The sequence below is a fragment of the Salvelinus sp. IW2-2015 genome, linkage group LG8, assembly GCF_002910315.2.
Source record: "Salvelinus sp. IW2-2015 linkage group LG8, ASM291031v2, whole genome shotgun sequence".
NCBI classification, from domain to species: domain Eukaryota; kingdom Metazoa; phylum Chordata; class Actinopteri; order Salmoniformes; family Salmonidae; genus Salvelinus; species Salvelinus sp. IW2-2015.
Window position 1 is genome coordinate 51,192,770 of NC_036848.1, and position 18,399 is coordinate 51,211,168.

The 18,399-nt window shown below is 43.0% G+C and overlaps 1 protein-coding gene across 1 annotated transcript in view; it reads left to right on the forward strand.

The window, feature by feature from the left end:
• dst (dystonin) overlaps positions 1–18,399 on the forward strand; it is a 183,203-nt gene that overhangs the window by 147,102 nt on the left and 17,702 nt on the right. The window contains exons 61-83 of the mRNA XM_023993813.2: positions 131–457; positions 673–757; positions 838–1,079; positions 2,333–2,539; positions 3,248–3,367; positions 3,667–3,760; positions 4,026–4,237; positions 4,468–4,671; positions 5,442–5,673; positions 6,057–6,283; positions 6,764–6,886; positions 7,147–7,248; positions 8,125–8,226; positions 8,897–9,070; positions 9,471–9,626; positions 10,384–10,581; positions 11,555–11,683; positions 12,327–12,497; positions 13,741–13,896; positions 14,322–14,528; positions 15,096–15,215; positions 16,246–16,415; positions 16,715–16,874. Coding sequence (XP_023849581.1) covers positions 131–457; positions 673–757; positions 838–1,079; positions 2,333–2,539; positions 3,248–3,367; positions 3,667–3,760; positions 4,026–4,237; positions 4,468–4,671; positions 5,442–5,673; positions 6,057–6,283; positions 6,764–6,886; positions 7,147–7,248; positions 8,125–8,226; positions 8,897–9,070; positions 9,471–9,626; positions 10,384–10,581; positions 11,555–11,683; positions 12,327–12,497; positions 13,741–13,896; positions 14,322–14,528; positions 15,096–15,215; positions 16,246–16,415; positions 16,715–16,874 — 3,918 coding nt within the window. The remainder of the gene's footprint in view (positions 1–130; positions 458–672; positions 758–837; positions 1,080–2,332; positions 2,540–3,247; positions 3,368–3,666; positions 3,761–4,025; positions 4,238–4,467; positions 4,672–5,441; positions 5,674–6,056; positions 6,284–6,763; positions 6,887–7,146; positions 7,249–8,124; positions 8,227–8,896; positions 9,071–9,470; positions 9,627–10,383; positions 10,582–11,554; positions 11,684–12,326; positions 12,498–13,740; positions 13,897–14,321; positions 14,529–15,095; positions 15,216–16,245; positions 16,416–16,714; positions 16,875–18,399) is intronic.

Consider the following 18,399-nt stretch of genomic DNA (forward strand, 5'->3'; position numbering starts at 1 on the left):
TATCATGATTGGCATCATACATTTTGAGTTTTTTATTGGTTCAGTATTCACCCCCCCACGTTGTGTTTGTTTGTGTGTTTTTTGTTTATCCTTCTGGTGCGTGTTCCATGCTTGGTTGTGATGTGGTCAGGTATTAGAGGAGGAGATAATGGATCACAGTAAAGACCTGGTTCAGGCCGTCAACCTGGGTCAAATGCTGAAGCTAGTCAGCTCAGTGGACGATAAGGAGCTGGTGCAGTCTAAGCTGGACTCCAGCCAGGCTAGTTATGTAGAGCTGCAGGAGCGTTGTAGGAGGAAGGCTGAGATGCTGCAACAGGCTCTGGCCAACGCACAGCTCTTTGGAGAAGACGAGGTGGCCCTCATGAACTGGCTCAACGAAGTGCACACTAGGCTGAGCGAAGTGTCCGTCAAAGACTACAAGACGGACGTGCTGGAAAAGCAGTGTGCAGAACAGCTGGTACTACTACCCTCACACTGCTCCTCAGGCCCAACATTCACTCATGCTTTAACCATTTACAGCGTTTTGAAGTTATTTTAAATTACACCTAGCTACTTTGTTATTTTCAGTTCAGTTCATTTTGTATAGTTTGTGTGGAAAAGTCCCATTCCTTCTTGGTTCCCAATGCTGATTTTATGAGATGAGTTGGTGGTAAGGTTTTGTGTCTTGTCCAGGCCCTACATGAAGACATTGAGTTGAGGAAGCAGAATGTTGATCAAGCCATTTCTAATGGATTGGAACTGCTGAAACAAACAACAGGTGAGACAATATCTTTATTACTACACCTAGTTAATATTATTACGAATCTGAATTAATGTATCTTATTTTACCTTCTATAGGTGATGAGGTGGTTGTCATCCAAGGCAAGTTGGACGGGATAAAGATGAGATACGCTGAGATCAACTCCATGAGTGATAACGTGTCTAAGACCCTGGACCAGGCCCTAACCCTGGCCTCTAAGCTTCAGCACACCCATGAAGACCTCAGCTCCTGGCTGAAGAATGTCGAGGCTGAGCTCACCGCCTTCACTGCTCAGGCGCCTGTAGGAGAGCAGCTCGTTCAGGCACAAGACAGGCAGAAGGTAATAATAGGCCTCTTTTGCTTGACTTTCTGTTGGGGAGAGCAGTTAAGACTAGTTATTAAGTTGCTTTATACAACAGGTGGGTCTAATCCTGAATGCTGATTGGTTAAAGCTGCATTCCAGCCGTGGTCTATTCCACAAGTTACACCTGGCTAAATCTATGACGTTAAAATGCCTATTTACTCTGTTCCATCTGACTGCACAATCCACTGTCTCATCAGCCCAGCCAGACCCTTTATAAACATGATCTCCACTATAAAAAMACATTATCGCACATTGTCTGTCTGTCTGTCTCTCTGACATTTGCGACATTGTTTCAATATTCAATTTCGATCTCCATCTGTCCCATAGTAATGAACGTGTTGGGAGTCTGAACGAGAGAGAGAGGCAGGCAGCGTTTTTCAGCCAGTCAAAGTCATGAATCAGCTGGCATCATTGTTATAGATACATACAAAGAAATGTAAATTGAAAAAAGGTCAAACAAAACGAAGTGCAGCTAGTTTGTAATCCTTCCAGCTTCAGTTTGAAGTGATTGTGTTAGCTGTGTTGTTGGCTAGCTTCTCTGAATAACAGTGTCCTGACGAGAGAGCACATGTTCAATGCCAGATGAAATCGTGCCTCATTAGCTCATTGTTATGGATGTATCCAAATAAATGTCACTGGAAAGCAGCTTAAACAAATACAAATGCGGCTACTTTGCTGTTATTTTGGCTGCATTTAGAACAACTGGGTCGCGTCCATAGATACAGAACAAAAAGACTGAACGACTGGGTCGCGTCCATAGATACAGAACAAAAAGACTGAACGACTGGGTCGCGTCTCTAGCAACCGAACTGATAGAACGAACGACCAGCTGGCTTAGGTAGCAACCCTAGGTTTGTGTCGTGATGACATTTTAAAATGTTTGTAATTTAGCAGATGCTCTTATCCAAAGCAATTAGGGTTAATTGCCTTTATCAAGGGCAAATCAACAGATCTTTCACCTAGTGGACACGGGGATTCAAACCAGTGACCTTTTGGTTACTGGCCCAACACTCTTAACTGCTAGGCTACCTGCCTGTGATGTCAGATATGTAAATTTGCCATGTGATCCATGTTAGTTGTAGTCCGTCATATGGGGTTATGGTATTACTTGGAATATGCTGTAACATCAAGGTAAAATTACGACAGCCATATCACATGACTATAAACACAGTGCATGGATAGATAGATTGATGCTCACAGCTCACTGTAGGATCCTCTATGTCAACCAGGCATTGCTGAAAGAGGCCAGGGATCACAAGCCCCAGGTGGACAAACTCAACGAGGTGAGCAGCTCTCTGCTGGAGCTGGTCCCTTGGAGGGCTCGGGAGGGCCTGGACAAGATAGTGACAGAGGACAACGATCGCTACAAGGCCACCAGCGACACCATCGCACATCACGTGGAGCAGATAGACGCCGCTATACTGAAATCACAGCAGGTAGAAACACCACTTAAAGTCACAGTACCCGGCGACTGTAAACAGGAATTCATAAACAGAATGGAAACACAACCCATAAAACTTGCTCAAAAAAGGGGACCAGCCCTGACCAGAATGCTAATATGCGTTCTGGGTGATGGGGACTATTAAAGTGTTATTCCCACTGCTTTCAAAAGTAAATCCTGTCTCCTGTTTGGCATCAGTAAATCCTGTTTGGCATCCGTGCCCTTTGGGAGCTTTGTTTTCTGTCATTATTGTTAATTAAACACTAGGAACTGTTGTAGAGGGTGGGTACATTTGCATCTGATTATTTGCTCATTAAAAAGAATATGCTTTAATACGGACACTAAAGAAAATAGGTTATGGTATCGCTTGGTAGAATCATAGATGAATTGTCCCAAACCCGTTGATTTTACTTCCCTAATGTCTTAATTGTTTTACTTCTGCAGATATTTTTTTACATATTTTTATGTATTTTATATTTGAAGCAATATTTTGTTACCATAATCAGCGGGGCGACTTCCTGCTTACAGGCATAAACAACAATAGTATTGAAATCTACCAGGACGGGTCTTACAAGCTCTTCCCAGCACCCCCTTGATGCACACTTACATTGGGTACAGGAAGTTGCCCCACTGTGTACATTGACATCATATTGCTGAATCTACCTTTAATTAGGCCTTTAATACTGGGATGTTTTCTGTGCAGTTTGAACAAGCAGCTGACACTGAGCTAGCCTGGCTTACTGAAGCAGAGAGGAAGATGTTGTCACTGGGAGAGATCAGGCTGGAACAGGACCAGACCACTGTCCAGCTCCAGTCCCAGAAGGTTAGTCTGTCTGTCAGACCACTGTCCAGCTCCAGTCCCAGAAGGTTAGTCTGTCTGTCAGACACTGTCCGGTCCCAGCCAGAAGGTTAGTCTGTCTGTCAGACCACTGTCCAGCGCCAGTCCAGAAGGTTAGTTTGTCTGTCATGCATCTATACTGTAATATCTGCCTGTAGAGACATTGGTCACCACCAGCGCTGTGCAAACAAACAGGTCCAGTAAACAACGATGTGTGCTGCAGCTGCGTGTGCTCTGTGTGTTAGTTAACATTCAACCCCAAATATCCTCCTCTGATTAACCAGGGCTTCTCTATGGACATCATGAGACACAAGGATGCCGTGGATGGAATTGTGAAAACAGGCCAGGCCATCATGAACAGCAAGATGAGGAGGAAAAGCAAGCTTGAAGTAAAAGTTCTAGAATGGAATGAAGTCCTAACATCTATCTGTTGTTGGTAGAATACCTCCCTTGTGCGTCCATGAATGTAGCAGAATCTTTGATAGAGATTTCTATCAGAGACCCTGAGGATGGCAGCTGGCTGTTGAAATGTCAGTTTATCTAGTAAATGAAGTTGCACCCGAGTGTGCAGTTACCTTGCTTTCTTTTTTAAGAAGCATACAGTACATCAACTTGTTTTACGTTATATTTTTCTCAGGCCAAGATCCAGCCCTCCTGGAGAAGTATGTTGTTGTCAGTCAGCTGAACTCGGAGCGCTGCCTGCAGCTGGAGCGAGCCCAGTCTCTGGCCAGCCAGTTCTGGGAGACTTACGAGGAGCTGTGGCCCTGGCTCCAGGAGACCCGCACCAGTTTCAGCCAGCTCCCACTGGCGTCCATCGAGTACGAAGCTCTCCGACAGCAACAGGAGGAGCTCAGGGTGAGCCCAACTTAAAGCCTATTAGCTTGATGTATCTGTGCCACAGGATTGTCATACTATTGTATGTGGGAACAAAGGAGAGTGTCCAACAAAACMTCATAGCACTAAGATCATCGTAACACCAATGAAGGAAATGGACAAAGGATGATTTGAGTGTTACAAAGCTGTAGGGGAAATTCTCTCAATGTTTTGGTGTTTCTCTGACTGACAATGTCATATATCCACCACAGCAAATGCGAGAGCTGATTGCTGAGCACAAGCCCTACATCGACAAGATGAARAAGACAGGTCCCCAGCTACTGGAGCTGAGTCCTGTGGCGGGGGTCGCTATCAGGGAGAAGTACACAGCCACAGACCTGCTGTACGCCCAGCTCAAGGCTGACGTCAAACAGAGGGCCTTCACTCTGGATGAGGCCATCTCCAAATCCACACAGGTAACACACGTTCACTTTCTTTATTTAGTTGATGTATTGTTTATACAGCTAGAAATCCCGTTAAAATAAAAAATGTATTTCGCAAGAGAGACCTTGACATGCCGTCAACATCATAGACCTGTAGAGCTTTTTATTGTGTCTGTTAAGGACGCACGTGRATGTGAGTTTGACTTTGGTCTTATGACGGCTTATGTTATTTCACTTACTGCAACTGATTGGAGATAAAAGGATGTTTTTAAAAAGTGTTTAGGATGGGATTGTTTGATGAAGTGCCAAATTAATGACATAGCTCTGAAGAATTCTGAGGCTGAAACGGCAGGATAAAAGTCCTTATCATGTGTCTGGCGGCCTCAGAGGGAAAGGAAACATTATTCATATCCTTCCTTTGAAAACAGGACAAAAATACTGAGGGTAGTGGCAGGGCACGTCTGGTTCAGACAGAATGGATTTCACCTGCAGAGTCAGTTGGGTTCAACAGGGTTGCATCTCTATATTTGAGTAGACAATGGTCCTGTTTTCCTATGTTGATTGATTGTTCACACTTTGAAAATAGATGTGGGTGGGTGGATAGTTAGTTGTTGGGAAGTCCTTCCAGGTGCATGTAATCATCATTGCTGTAGTAGAATGCTCATTCTTGTGGRTGAATGATTAAGTCTCTTAACCCTTAGTATTTCACCAAATAAAAGCACTTTGGATAAATACAATTTGATACTTAGATGTGGATTGTTTAGATCCAGGCAGCCAGTTTGACCATGTCAATCTCCTCCCAGTTCCATGACAAGATCGAGCCCATGCTGGAGTCCCTGGAGCGGATCGCTGAGCGCCTGCGTCAGCCGCCCTCCATTTCTGTGGAGGTGGAGAAGATCAGGGAGCAGATCACAGAGAACAAGGTTGTGTCGGCGGACCTGGAGAAACTGCAGCCGTCCTACGACACGCTCAAGCAGCGCGGTGAAGAGATGATTGCTCGCTCAGCGGGAGCTGACAAGGACATATCTGCTAAAGGTATTGTCTGCTGTTTCCCTGTACCTATCATTGGGGGAAAGGCTTGTTAGCACCGCTAGTTTTGGTGATGTTTGGAAACACTGTACAGTGCATAACTGTAGCCTCACACTACTACAGATCAACCAATTGTTTTCCCTCTTCAGCTGTAGTTGATGTGTATGGTTTGGGTGGCTAGCTGTACTTCTACATTAGCTGCCAATAGRTGGACTGCTACATTAGCTGCCAATCAAAATCAGCTGAAGTTCTCTCTCCAGCCAAATACATGAGTTAGCTGAAGACCTAGCCTCAAGCTGCTAGACACCACACCATATTACAGAATGGTTGGTGTTGAGGAGTGAAGGCCTAAATGAATAATACTGTTATTTCTTCTCCGTGTCTCCAAGCTGTGCAAGACAAGCTGGATCGGATGGTGTTCACCTGGAATGAGATCCATGCTCTGATGGAGGAGAGGGAGGCCAAGCTGCTGGATGTAATGGACCTGGCAGACAAGTTCTGGTGTGACCACTGTGCCCTCATCGTTACCATCAAGGACACCCAGGACCTGCTGAGGGAGCTGGAGGAGCCTGGAGTCGACCCTTCTGTAGTGAAACAGCAGCAGGAGTATCTGGAGGTGAAAGAGCATCAGAACACGTTCACTATGAGGTGGAATTAGGAGCATTACACTCTTAGAAAAAAGGGTTCCCAAAGGGTTTTATGGTTGTCCCCATAGGAGAACCCTTTTTGGTTCCAGGTATAATTATTTTGGGTTCCATGTAGAACCTTCTTGTGGAAAATGTTCTGCATGGAACCCAAAAAGTTTCTACTCTAACTTAAAGGGTTCTACCTGGAACCAAAAGGGGTTCTTAAAAGGGTTATCCTATGGAGACAGCCACAGAACCCTTTTTGGTTCTAAATAGAATATTTCTTTCTAAGAGTGCAGTGTGCAGTTTTTTTTTGTCTTGTTATGCTAAATAGTGCTTCTTACATTCATGTAACATGTAACCATTAGAGCAGCTCAAACAAGATTCCATGGGCAATGTCATTTCTATGCAGTTTGATGTGATTGTAGGTTTAGTTACTTATTGGGACTGATAGTTGTCTTTTCTCCCAGAGCTTCAAGGAGGAGATTGACGGCCTCCAGGAGGAGCTTGATGTGGTGCGGAACCTGGGGGCGGAGCTTATGGCTGCTTGTGGTGAACCAGATAAGCCAGTCACAAAGAAGAGTATTGATGAGGTAATCAATGACATCAGAACATCACCTTTAAAAAGAAGAACACAAATCACTTTACTCAAGTACTCCAGACAGGCAACCTAAAATGACAGATACTTTACTCATAGATATCTTATTGACTTGCATAAGGATATATGTAATGATGGTAAATCATATATAATTTGATCATGGTTTCTTTATTTGTATTTTTATATAGAGTAGTGTGCGTATCCAGCTGCTGTGTATAGGTCCTATTCTCTAACATCTGTTGTTTTCTCCACCAGGTGAACTTGGCGTGGGAGACTCTGAACAAGGCATGGAAGGAGAGAGTGGACAGACTGGATGAGGCCATGCAAGCTGCTGTACAGTTCCAGGATGGCCTGCAGGTACATTACTGTTCATTATGGATTAACTGCTATGCTTTGTCATACATCAGGACCTGTTCATACAATCTTTGTTCTTATTGGTCAAGATCATATAAAATGTTATCTCCCGTTCCTTACCGACTGAACATGGCCCTGCTGTCACTGAACACACAGGCTAACACCGAGCAACTTGTTGTTTGCATGTAATGCAGAACTTCTGTGGTTTCGTTAGTGTTCGTTAATATGTTTCACTCTGCCTCCCCTGTTTTTTTTCATAAGAAAGAGTAAGTCACCCACATTACTCAGGACATGTTCACAACTTCATTCCTGTTGAWTGAAATGTCTGTGGTTTTGTGTTATTCCAATGATCAATGGCTCTATCAATGGCCCCGTTAATCAAGCAATGTTAATGTCTTTATGCTAATCAGTATTTGCCACGTAGCGTTGTAGTTCTCAGATTTAATCAAGGGACAGAGTTTACACAATGACTTTGAGTAGTTTACCAGGCACTAATAGATAAAAGTTAATTGACATGTAACAGGCATTGTTTTTAATGTTAGGAGTGTAAACTGCAATGACATCATGTTGCTATATGTGGATCACATTAATTTATGTGTTTGTTTATATTGGTTGGGATTGTTTATAATGGTGTATGAGGCTATTGTAATGCAGTGGTTTTAAAAGGCTTAGATTTACACTGTTGGGTTGTACATTAACCCCCTCCTAGACTTGAGTGAATAAGTTGAGGTCCGTCATATTTCACCATGTGCTAATATCCATTTTTCGTTGACAGTGTTGCTTTTACTTTAAGAAGAGTTGATGGATTGAGTGATATGAATGTGAAAGCTAGCATTGTGTTCTCCCACTGACAATGGCACCCACTCCCTCTATCTACAGGGTATGTTTGACTGGGTGGACATTGTGGAGCACAAACTGGGTTCTATGTCACCTGTGGGCACAGACCTGGACACTGTCAAGCAACAGATAGAAGAACTCAAGGTATTGTGTTTCTACACCTTTTATTATAATAATCATTAATAATCATTAATAATTAATAATCATTAATAATACATACATATGTAGAATGTGTTAGCTATGAGGAATCTTAGACCAAACTATGGATCGATTCCCACATTTATTAAGTTAAATAAAGGTTAAATAAAATGTAAAAAATGTATCTGATTGAAACATCATGAATAACTTTCAGTTGATCTCACTCAAGTGAATGTGTTGATTTATTTAATGTCCACCAAAATGACAGAGCAAGCAGCAGCTGTGTTTACGGATGCTCAGTTCGTGCCCTGCTCTTATTGAAGCACGGTGTAGAAACAGTGTCATACTACATAGAACATTGACATCTGTTTCTCTCCTTTGATCTACAACAAGAAAAAGCTATTGTGACTCTCCAATGGATTAGTTAATGATGATGTTTTTAGACACATCCACCTTTGCACAGGAGCTGAACAAAAATAAGTGTCACKATAGAACAAAGTCATGTCTACCCACTGTTTACTATCCCCGTGCTAAGTGATATTTTAATAAAGCTTTTGAGCTGTACAGATGTAGGATCTTAATTTGATCACTTTTTTTGCTGAGAATTTTCCTGCACATCATAACCTTGTCAATATAACTACGTGTTGCTTTGGCAATCCCTTGTGTGTTGTTTCAGGAGTTCAAAGGTGAGGCGTATCAGCTGCAGATGGAGATGGAGCGACTGAACCACCAGGCGGGCCTGCTGCTGAAGAAGGTGACGGAGGAGTACGACCGTTGTGCCATCCAGGAGCCCATGACCGAGCTCAAAATGCTCTGGGACAACCTGGATGAAAAGATCATCAACAGACAGGTAGGTTTTTTTTTATAATGATTTTTCTGGGGTGCTGAAGCACCCCTCAGCAACCCTGCTTCATGCGGCTAAGAGCTGGAGGTATACCAGAGGAGGGGGGGGGGGTGAAATTAACAGAACCATACAAGCTTAATTCAATGCTGTTTCTTTTTTGTTGTTGAAGAAAATAGATTGCCTCTCTGAACTGTCTCTTTCTGTATAGCCTAAATATAATTAGAACCTTGTGACAAGAATACAGTGTATATTACATGAATAGTGAACTGCGTAGTGTTTTCTCTAATTGATAAAGTGCCTTTCCCCTCTCATTCCCGTAAAAATAGATTCATTACGCTCACATGGCGAGTGTTTTCACCAAGTGACTTTCACCTGACTCTGACYTGTTTGTACTGATTCTGTGTAGCACAAACTGGAAGGAGCGCTGTTGGCTCTGGGGCAGTTCCAGCATGCGCTGGACGAGCTTCTGGCCTGGATGAGCAACACTGAAGAGCTGCTCAACGAACAGAGGAAGGCTGTAGGAGACCCCAAGGCCATTGAGATCAAGCTCGCCAAGCACCACGTAAGACCCATTTCTTCTTGTTGTTCTTTTAAAGTGTTATTTCAGCCGAGACACGCRTTTTTTCCTGCCACAAACATCAATCTGCAGAGAAGAGCAGCTTGGTATGACCTTTTCATGACCTCTGACCCCAACAACCGTTTGGCTTAGCCACAACAACAACAAAGTTCCACCCTACCCAGACTGCATACATAACATTGTACAACATGTATTATAAGCACATACAAATCTGCAGTCTTTCAAATGCATTTGACCTATTTCACTCCCGTCTCTTAAAGCCCCTATAATTTATAATCCATCTGACACCTTAATGGCGTTTTGGTTTTTGCCCTAGCACTACACAGTTGATTCAAATAATCAACTCATCGTCAAAACATGCACCCAGGGGGGAGGGTGGTCCCAGGACCGAGTTTGGGAAACACTGCTTTAAGCCATCATCCACAGACAGTGAAACATGGATTTTATGTGTGTCGGACCAGTCTGGTCGAGGACCATCATGCAGGGATTTAAACCACCACGCAGCAGATGAATCTAGTCTTCTCCTTGCCATTTCTAAATTTATGTTCCATAAGAGTTTAGTAGATTATACCATATTTTATCCATTCGAATAAATAGACACTGAAAGATATTTAGTGTGGAGTATAGACACTATCACTCTTCTTGGAAAAGTGTTTGTCCAGTTTAGTGCTATCTGATCTTGTTTATTTAAATGATCCCATCAGCCTAGTGTTTAACCATCCCTGTACTGTGGTGTTTCCAGGTCCTCCAGAATGATGTGTTGGCCCATAAGACGACGGTGGAGGCGGTCAACAAGGCCGGTACTGACCTGGTGGAGTCCACTTCTGGAGAGGAAGCCGCCGGCCTGCAGAACAAACTGGAGAACCTCACCCAGCGCTGGAAAGACATCCTGGAGAAGACAGAGCAGAGGAGGCAGCAACTGGACAGTGCTCTGCTTCAGGTTTGTGTCTAGCTATACCTCCCTTACCCTGATGTCAGCTGCCTCACCTCTTCACCTACCAAGCCGCCGTATGGAAGCTGGTACCATGATGACTCGTATCTGAAATTGAAGCTATGATTGATATTCTTCTCTCCTGGAGTGTAAGAATGTTGTTTTTCAAAATTCATAAAGAAGGTTTTAGAAAAGTGGGAGGTTAAGTTACGGAGAAATAATGTAAACCTTCACCCCCCACCTCCTGCCTCCCCCATTCCTAACTACTGGTGTTCCTGTTCATACCGTTGACATTTAGGGGAATGCTTTGATGTAGCGTGTGAAAGGAGTGATGGATGGAATGTCAATGACCAGTGAATATGTATTTTTATTTGAACAATTTTAAAAGGGTTGTTATTAAGTATTTTTCTACTGTTAGTATTTGAATGGTTTTATGGCAAGGAATCAGGAATGTTTTAAGAATATGAAATGAACTTTCGGAAATGTAAGCCCTATGAAAAAATTGCATGCAGTCTTGATTTTTTGAGTGGGTTACCAAAGGGTTGCCAAAAATGAAATCAATGTATTTTCCAAGAATGTTTTACTTTGGTACCCAGTAAACCTACAAAGCTCTGTCAAAAGCATTTTACATACAAAAGTGGATTTCCAATACAATGCATATGTAAAACATGTGCGTAGACAACATTGTAACATTGAGCGTAGACATTGTTATCTGGTTCATATGGGGAATAAACTGAACAAAACAATTAGAAGCATAAAGCCATGCATGTTTCAGGAAATTAAACATAATATATGTTTATTGATTAGACTGTTCACAGACACCATCATTCGCTCTGTCAAATAACCTCAGACCAAAACATTTATGGCCATTAATGTGTCTGAGGAATTCCTAACTTCTTAAAACATTCCCCTTTCCCACCCTTGAATTCCACAATACGTTTATAAGGTGTGTTGTTCTAACTCCGGCTGTATTGTGTTGCAGGCCCAAGGTTTCCATGGCGAGATCGAAGACATGCAGCAATGGCTGAAAGACACAGAGCGTCAGCTGTTAGCATCAAAGGCTGTGGGAGGCTTACCAGACACGGCCCGCGAGCAGCTTAATGCCCATCTGGTATGTATTTAACCATATGAAATGCCTCATACAGATGACAGGCTTGTAAGGGCCCAACTCAGGCCTTGTCTGCTGTTTTGTTCTGAAGTGTGAACTGTGAATACTAAATGAAGTTGCGAAAAGAACAATAATGTGTCCTACTAAAAAAATCATTAAAGGAGTGATTAAAGCCCCAAAGTGTTACTAAGTCATTAAACACTGACTGTACTCAGAGAATGTTCCACTGTTTTGTAATTGTTTGATAGGATAACCCAGACACTGTCACGGTGAACGCTTCCCTATGGGCCTTCCATTTAGTACGACATCATGGCAGCCAAAACAGAGATTGTTTCTTAATGATAAGATTATCATACTCAGAACTTACTTGAGATGTGAAGGTTTTAATTTACATGTGGAAAAGCTTGCCTATTGTTTCCCCTCACTGCTCTCGTTCTTTCACCATGTTTGGTCTTCATTTGGATTTTATGTGCTCACAAAACAAACTGGTAAAGAGGCAGTAAAAAAATATACTGGACTTATTGTCAAATTCCATGAATTTTCTGAAATGACCTGTAAAACAGTAGTTTCAGTGCTATAATTGGATATTAACATTATAACAGCAGCCATCTTTTCTAAGCTCCTCATGTTTTTTTGTCTTCTGCAGGAGTTATGTTCCACAATGGAGGCCAAGGAGGAGCTGTACCAGCAGCTGATGAACAAAGGTCAGCAGCTGCTCACCATGACCCCCTCTGGCCAGGACAGCAACACAGAGCAGGACCTCCGTAACCTACAGGACAAATGGGAGTCTGTGCAGGCCAAGGTGGCTGAGAGAAAGGTAGGGAATGTAAAGTGACATGGAGTAGCATTGTTGGGCTACGATGGGATGAATCAGTGTTTCTCTTCCAGATTGGGCCCCCATTCCTAGCTCTGCCCCCACTGACTGCATAAAATAATTCAGCTTCAATTGAATTACATTGGAAATGTTGATTTTAAAGGACCTGGATGTTTGGGATGATTTGGGGTTCATTGTGCTCCGCCTGAAAAATGATCTAGAGAAAACCTGTCTAGAATGGATCTCACCCGACAAAGTGGTCTGAACTTGTCTAATGATTCATAATGTTGAGGTTTATTATATCCCCAGTGGGACGTTACTGCTCAGCGCTGGTTCATCCCCTCCCACCCCCTGTACTGTACTGTACATTATACGTTTCTAATCCATGAGTTATGAATGGTGAACAGCAGAGAGGGTTGGTAAGCACGTAAGCATGTAAGATGTGGTCACAGGTCTCTACTGGTTATTGCCTGAGTCATCAGCCATCAGTCATCATGGAACAAAGTCCTCTTGTCTTCAGAGACACTCTAACCAACAGCTGATATGTTCAAATGGATGTAAAGGAAATGCTGGGGTTGGATGTGGTTTTGTTCCTAACTCAGTCAAGTCCGTTAATCAACTATGGTGTACTGTTCTGTATGTCATGAATACTGCACAACTTAACTCACAAGTTCCTCTGCATTTTGCTAGCTTGCCCAGATAGCACAGTTCATTCACAACTAAAGCTAAAGTAGCCTACATGGAGAGGGACGACACTGTATACCAGAGACAGTACTTCTTGTCATTAGGCTTGTGATGGCTGTAATGTTATTACCCCATTGTTTATTGTGATGAGGATAGAGCATTGGCTACTCACTTTAGCTTGCCTGACTGTAAGCAAAAAGGATCCCTGCTCTTGGACTAACAATCAAAAGGCTAATTGATGCTATTTTTAAAACTGTAGAGGATGCATCGTTTTGATAGCTCATCCTCTTCCCTTCACCCTTGAAGTATTCCAGAGAGGCCGACTTCCTCTGTCTAAACAGAGGTCATGTTTGGATCAATTACAGTCATTACCTAATGTTGTGGCAACCTAACAGCCTGCATGTTTGTTTGGTGCATGTGTATGTGTGCGTGGGTGGGTGAGCATGTGTGTGTGTGTGTGTTTGTAGGTCTATCCGTTTGTGGGTGTGCACGTGTGTGAATATTTGTGTCAGTAGGAAGAGTGCAATGTTTCTCAAGTGTCTCTGTTGTCTCTYTGCTTCAGGTGAAACTGGAAGAGGCTTTGGCTCTGGCCACAGAGTTCCATAACTCTCTCCAGGACTTCATCAACTGGTTGACCCAAGCTGAACAGACTCTCACTATGTCCTCTCCTGCCTCCCTCATCCTGGAAACCATCCTGTTTCAGATAGATGAGCACAAGGTATAGTTTAAGGCACTAGTGTCATGTGTCATGTTAACCGGTGTGAAGACGGTTAACATGACACATACATTTAGGTTTTGATAGGTTTCTGATGATTGGTCATTCCAGTATTAGTCAACTGTCTAATAATGAACCTAAACGGCCTCCTATCCTGACTTACTTAGTATTAATGATGTCAGAAGCAAGAACAATTGATGGGCTTAGGTTCCATAGCCGAGACAGCTTGCAGTGCAAGCAAGCCAACCACGGCTCAACAATGCGTTTGACTCTCATCCAGAACTCTGCTTATTAGTCAAGTGAACATTCTACTTGCCATTGGACATTCTAAACTAGTGCCTTAAACTGTACCCAAAAAATACCAACTCCACTGTGTAACACTATTGTAATATCTGTCATGATCCTCTGATGTGTGTGTGTATTGGCAGGTGTTTGTGACAGAGGTAAACTCCCACAGGCAGCAGATCATTGAGCTGGATAAGACAGGGACACACCTGAAGTACTTCAGCCAGAAGCAGGACGTGGTATTGATCAAGAACCTGCTGATAAGTGTACAGGGCCGCTGGGAGAAGGTGGTGCAGAGGTCTGTGGAGAGGGGCCGTCTGCTGGACGACACCAGGAAGAGGGCCAAACAGGTACGACCCACTGGGAACAGTTGGTACAGGATCACACAGTAGTACACATGACCTAAACTGGTGTGCTAGGAGTTAGCGGTCTAGCCACATTGAAGTATGATAGGAAATTGATGTAGGTTGAAAAAAGTAGGAGAGAGAGAGATTCATAGTTGAATGAGAGAAAGAGAGAGGGTGAGAAAGAGGGAGTTACACAGGTGGACTGTAGTAGGTGTCACCATCTTTCCACGTAATTGGGCAATAGGCATCAATAGAAAAACAGAAGTGAGGTCACTAACGAAGTGTGAGGTCAAATACGGTACAGTACATTAAGGCTTTGCAGACAAAAGTCGCCTGGACAATGTGTTACAACTACTCTATGCTAGTTATTATCGTTGGAAACCTGTGGTTAGGTATTACAGTGAGGTCTGTCTTACATGTTGATTCCAAAGGCCTCAGAGCCCTTTCATTAGTACGCACCCTTCACTTTTCTTGGCGCTGAACTGAGAATGTAGAAGAATAAGTCAAAGGAAATCATACATCACGGTGTGTGGTTTACTCAAACCTAATTTCCTACATCTCTCCCCCTAGTTCCACGAAACCTGGAACAAGCTGACAGAATGGTTGGACGATTCGGAGAAGGCTTTGGACTCTGAGCTGGAAATCGCCAACGATCCTGACAAGATCAAGATGCAGCTGGCCCAGCACAAGGTGCCTGAACTAACTGAACCTCGTCAAATCCTTTTCTCATCCTTGGAGGAGAACAAGACAAAGGGTGACAATGAAAGAGTTGGCGAGACCCCTCCTATAGTGAGGCGTTTATGAAGCAGATCGRTTAGCAAAGAAAAACATCTCCAGCAGGACTATAGTCATTTATCAAAGCTGCTGTTTGAAACCACAGCTTTTTCGAGTGCTTTTTCTAGTGAGTCTTCAGTTTGGGATTTATACATTATAGTATACAGTACACATTAGTGCCTTTAGTGTCAGAGACTAAGCTATCCAGTTGTTGTCCTTGCACTGTTGTGTGTGAGGATTGTTTGCTAATCCTATAATAATCCCTGGATGTACGGAATGTATTAGGGATGCCCTGATTTCAGAAACTTTTAATCCGTGTGGATGAATTTTGACCCCTTTTTTTTCAGCCACTACATAGTGTCCTTTATTAACAACTAGGTCACAATTTAGAATCCATGACAGAATGTAGACGGTACACTCTTAGAAAAAAGTGTTCCAAAAGGTTTCTTCGGCTGTCCCCATACGAGAACCCTGTTTGGTTCCAGGTAGAACCCTATTTGGTTCCAGGTAGAACTCTTTTGGGTTCCACCTGGAAACAAAAGGGTTCTACCTGGATCCAAAAAGGGTTCTCGTATGGGGACAGCCGAAGAAACCCTTTTAGCTTCTAGATAGCACCTTTTTTGAAGGAATCTACAGTTATATCATACGTAGTGCCTCTGGATTAACACAGCTGTAGTTTCTCAGTTGTGCTGTTGACGATTTGTTAATTACGTAACAAGACAAAGTGAGACCATGGTCAAATTGCTTAGGCTACTGTTCAATTATGGACATTTCACTGTTGGCTGTTCAACTGTCTAGTCTAAAATCTACTTGTTTCTCTTTGCCAGACACACCATATAAACCTTGAACGGCCTGAAGACGAGGCTAAAAACCAGCCACAGACTGACTTGGACAGCTTGAACTAGCTTAAATAATGACCATGTCTCTCCAACTTGGGTTCATGCAGGAGTTCCAGAAGGTGCTGGGGAGCAAGCACTCAGTGTATGACACCACCAGTCGTACCGGACGTGCCCTGAAGGATAAGACGTCACTGCAGGACGATAACCAGAAGCTGGACGACATGCTGAGTGAACTGAGGGACAAGTGGGACACTGTCTGTGGCAAGTCAGTCGAGAGGTAAGGGGACATGACCTGCACATTGCTGTGTAATGGACACACAATATGCATATTAATGATATATTTTACTGTCATCTAATCGTGATGATGATGGATACTGAAACTGTCGGCTTCGTGAATACTTTTGATCGACTCTGATTAAACTATAATTCTTCTCAATGCAGAATGCACCTGTAGAGTTTCTGCTGTCAAAGTGTGATGATATTACATAAATAATAGAAAACAGTGATAGTTTTGTGATATTTTCTGCTGTCAGTGGTCATTATGTATTTTCACTAATAATCTGTATTTCCTTTCAGGCAGAACAAACTGGAAGAGGCGTTGCTGTTCTCTGGTCAGTTTACTGATGCCCTGCAGGCCCTGATTGACTGGCTGTACAGAGTGGAGCCTCAGCTGGCCGAGGACCAGCCAGTACATGGAGATATAGACCTTGTGCTCAATCTCATCGACAGTCACAAGGTAAATAAAGGAAACATTTGTACAATAGATCTTCATTGTCCAGCCGCAGAGCAGTACCCTTGGAGCAGTTTGGTGGGGTTAAGTGCTTTGTTCAATGGCAGTAGGCGCCATTTGCAGAATAGATCTGTTCAAACTCTGGGCCGAAGCACATTCATCTAACTTGATTCTAAAGCTGAAACATGTCCTATTTGTGTACCCTGTGATGCTGTACTGCGTGTGGTTTTGCTGTTCTCATTGCTCAGCGTATTTTATTTTCTCATTCCTTCCGGTAATTAATACCCCCCCCCCCCATAGCCGGTTGTCGGAAATAGAAATTGTGTTATGTGGCAAAACGCTGTTTGAATTAGCAGAGAAGCGAGATTGCTGAGGTATTGAGAAATAAAGAGTGCCTGGCAGGATATCTGAGTAGATCCACAGTCACACCTTCAGTTCAGTCACCCTCCATATGGCCTTCAAAGGCATCCAMATGACTTCATGAGGGTGCAGAAGTCAACTGCTCCAATTGGAAGTGTTTTTGGCACAATGTTAGTGTGTAGCTGGATCGGTTTCAACCCTGTTGAACTGTATTATTCCAGGCTGTATCACATCCGGCCGTGATTGGGAGTCCCATAGGGCGGCGCACAATTGGCCCAGCGTCGTCCAGGTTTGGCTGGGGTAGGCCATCATTGCAAATAAGAATTTGTTCTTAACTGACTTGCCTAGTTAAATAAAYGTTAAATAAAAAAATGTAACCAAAATAAATTGTATTCCTATTTTTCATAATCAGTGTTGATTTGGCCTAATTTGTTTTGGACCACAGCTTAGCTCTGAAGGTCATGGGGCTAGATGACTGTTTATAACCTGGTCTAATTTGTCTTGGCTACTAGGGATATTCTAATAGAAGACATAAGCTGACACACACACAAAAATGTTTCGTAGAGGTGCTGACTAACAGAGAATAAACTATAAAAATAAAGAAAGTCACACACTGTAATTATGCTCACAAACATTTAATGGGTCAATCTGCAAGTGTCAAAACATTGGTTGCTAGACCCATTAAATGTTTGGGAGCATAATTAGTGTGTGACTTTCTTTATTTCTGTACGAGGGATATCATAGCAATAATGACTTGCGATGTGGGACTCTGCAAAGAGCAGCATATGGATAGATGAAGTTTGAGGTTATTGGGTGTGGGGGTGGGGGTGGGTGTGTTGATGTGTCTGTGTCTGTGTGTCTGTTTACATGTGTCTCTGCATCTGTGTGTAGTCTTGTATATGTCTGTCTGTGTGTGTATAATGTAGTATATGTCTGGTGTAGTGTAATGTAGTGTNTGGTGTAGTGTAATGTAGTGTATGTCTGGTGTAGTGTAGTATATGTCTGGTGCAGTGTAGTATATGTCTGGTGTAGTGTAGTATATGTCTGGTGTACTGTAGTATATGTCTGGTGTAATGTAGTATATGTCTGGTGTAGTGTAGTATATGGCTGGTGTACTGTAGTATATGTCTGGTGTAATGTAGTATATGTCTGGTGTAGTGTAATGTAGTGT